Source organism: Haliotis rubra, unplaced genomic scaffold, assembly GCF_003918875.1.
Source record: "Haliotis rubra isolate DU_JTF1 unplaced genomic scaffold, ASM391887v1 Scf714, whole genome shotgun sequence".
Lineage (NCBI taxonomy): Eukaryota > Metazoa > Mollusca > Gastropoda > Lepetellida > Haliotidae > Haliotis > Haliotis rubra.
In genome coordinates, this window is record NW_025767429.1 from 180434 (window position 1) to 181969 (window position 1536).

At 57.1% G+C, this 1536-nt stretch overlaps 1 protein-coding gene across 1 annotated transcript; it reads left to right on the forward strand.

The window, feature by feature from the left end:
• The first annotated feature begins 32 nt into the window (after positions 1 to 32).
• On the forward strand, positions 33 to 1262 carry LOC124259215 (extensin-like). The gene has a single exon (XM_046693322.1). It carries the CDS (start codon positions 33 to 35, stop codon positions 1260 to 1262), a length of 1230 nt encoding a protein of 409 aa, XP_046549278.1.
• Positions 1263 to 1536: the final 274 nt, after the last annotated feature.

The window sequence follows — 1536 nt, forward strand, 5'->3', positions numbered from 1 at the left end:
CTCCAAGCCCACACCATCTCACCCCTCACTCCATGTCCACCCCACCTCCTCACTCCTCACCTGAGTTCGCCCCATCTCACCCTCACTCCATGTCCACACCACCTCACCATCACCCCAAGCCCAAACCATCTCAACCTCACTCCAAGGCCACCATCTCACCCTCACTCCAAGTCCACCCCATCTCACCCCTCACACCAAGTCCACCCCCACCTCACCCTCACCCAAGTCCACCCCATCTCACCCCCACCCCAAGTCCACCCCATCTCACCCTCACTCCAAGCCCACACCATCTCACCCTCACCCCAAGTCCACCCCATCTCACCATCACCACAAGCCCACACCATCTCACCCTCACTCCAAGCCCACACTATCTCACCCTCACCCCAAGTCCACCCCATCTCACCATCACCCCAAGCCCACCTCTATCTCACCCTCACCCCAAGTCCACCCCATCTCACCATCACCCCAAGCTCCCACCACCATCTCACCCTCACTCCATGTCCACCCCATCTCACCCTCACTCCAAGCCCCACCCCATCTCACTCCCTCACTCCATGTCCACACCATCTCACCCTCACTCCAAGCCCACCATCACACCCTCACTCCAAGTCCACCCATCTCACCCTCACTCCAAGTCCACCCCATCTCACCCTCACTCCAAGCCCACACCATCTCACCCTCACTCCATGTCCACCCCACCTCACCCTCACTCCGAGTTCGCCCCATCTCACCCTCACTCCATGTCCACACCTCTCACTCCATCACCCCAAGGCCCAAACCATCTCAACCCTCACTCCAAGGCCACTATCTCACCCCTCACTCCAAGTCCACCCCATCTCACCCTCACCCCAAGTCCACCCCATCTCACCCTCACTCCAAGCCTCCACCCCATCTCACCCACCTCCAGGTCCACAACACCTCACCTCACTCCAAGCCCACACCACCTCACCCTCACTCCAAGTCCACACCACCTCACCCTCACCCAAGCCCACCCTCACTCCAAGTCCACACCATCTCACCCTCACTCCGAGTCCGACCCATCTCACCCTCATTCCATGTCCACACCACCTCATCCTCACCCAAAGCCCACACCATCTCAACCTCACTCCAAGTTCACCCCATTTCAACCTCACTCCAAGTCCACCCCATCTCACCCTCACTCCAAGTCCACCCCATCTCACCCTCACTCCAAGCTCACACCACCTCAACTCACCCCAACCAAACCAAATCTATCTCACATCACATCAAGTCATCCCACCTAACCTCAACCCAACCAAATCCACCTCACCCGACATAACCTCAATCCAACCAAATCCACCTCACCCGACATAACCTCAATCCAACCAAATCCACCTCACCCGACATAACCTCAATCCAACCAAATCCACTCTCACCCGACATAACCTCAATCCAACCAAATCCACCTCACCCGACATAACCTCAATCCAACCAAATCCACCTCACCCGACATAACCTCAATCCAACCAAATCCACCTCACCCGACATAACCTCAATCCAACCAAATCCACCTCACCC

Coding starts and splice junctions, on each gene's coding strand:
- LOC124259215 (XM_046693322.1), top strand. CDS start 33: ATGTCCACCCCACCTCCTCACTCCTCACCTGAGTTCGCCCCATCTCAC.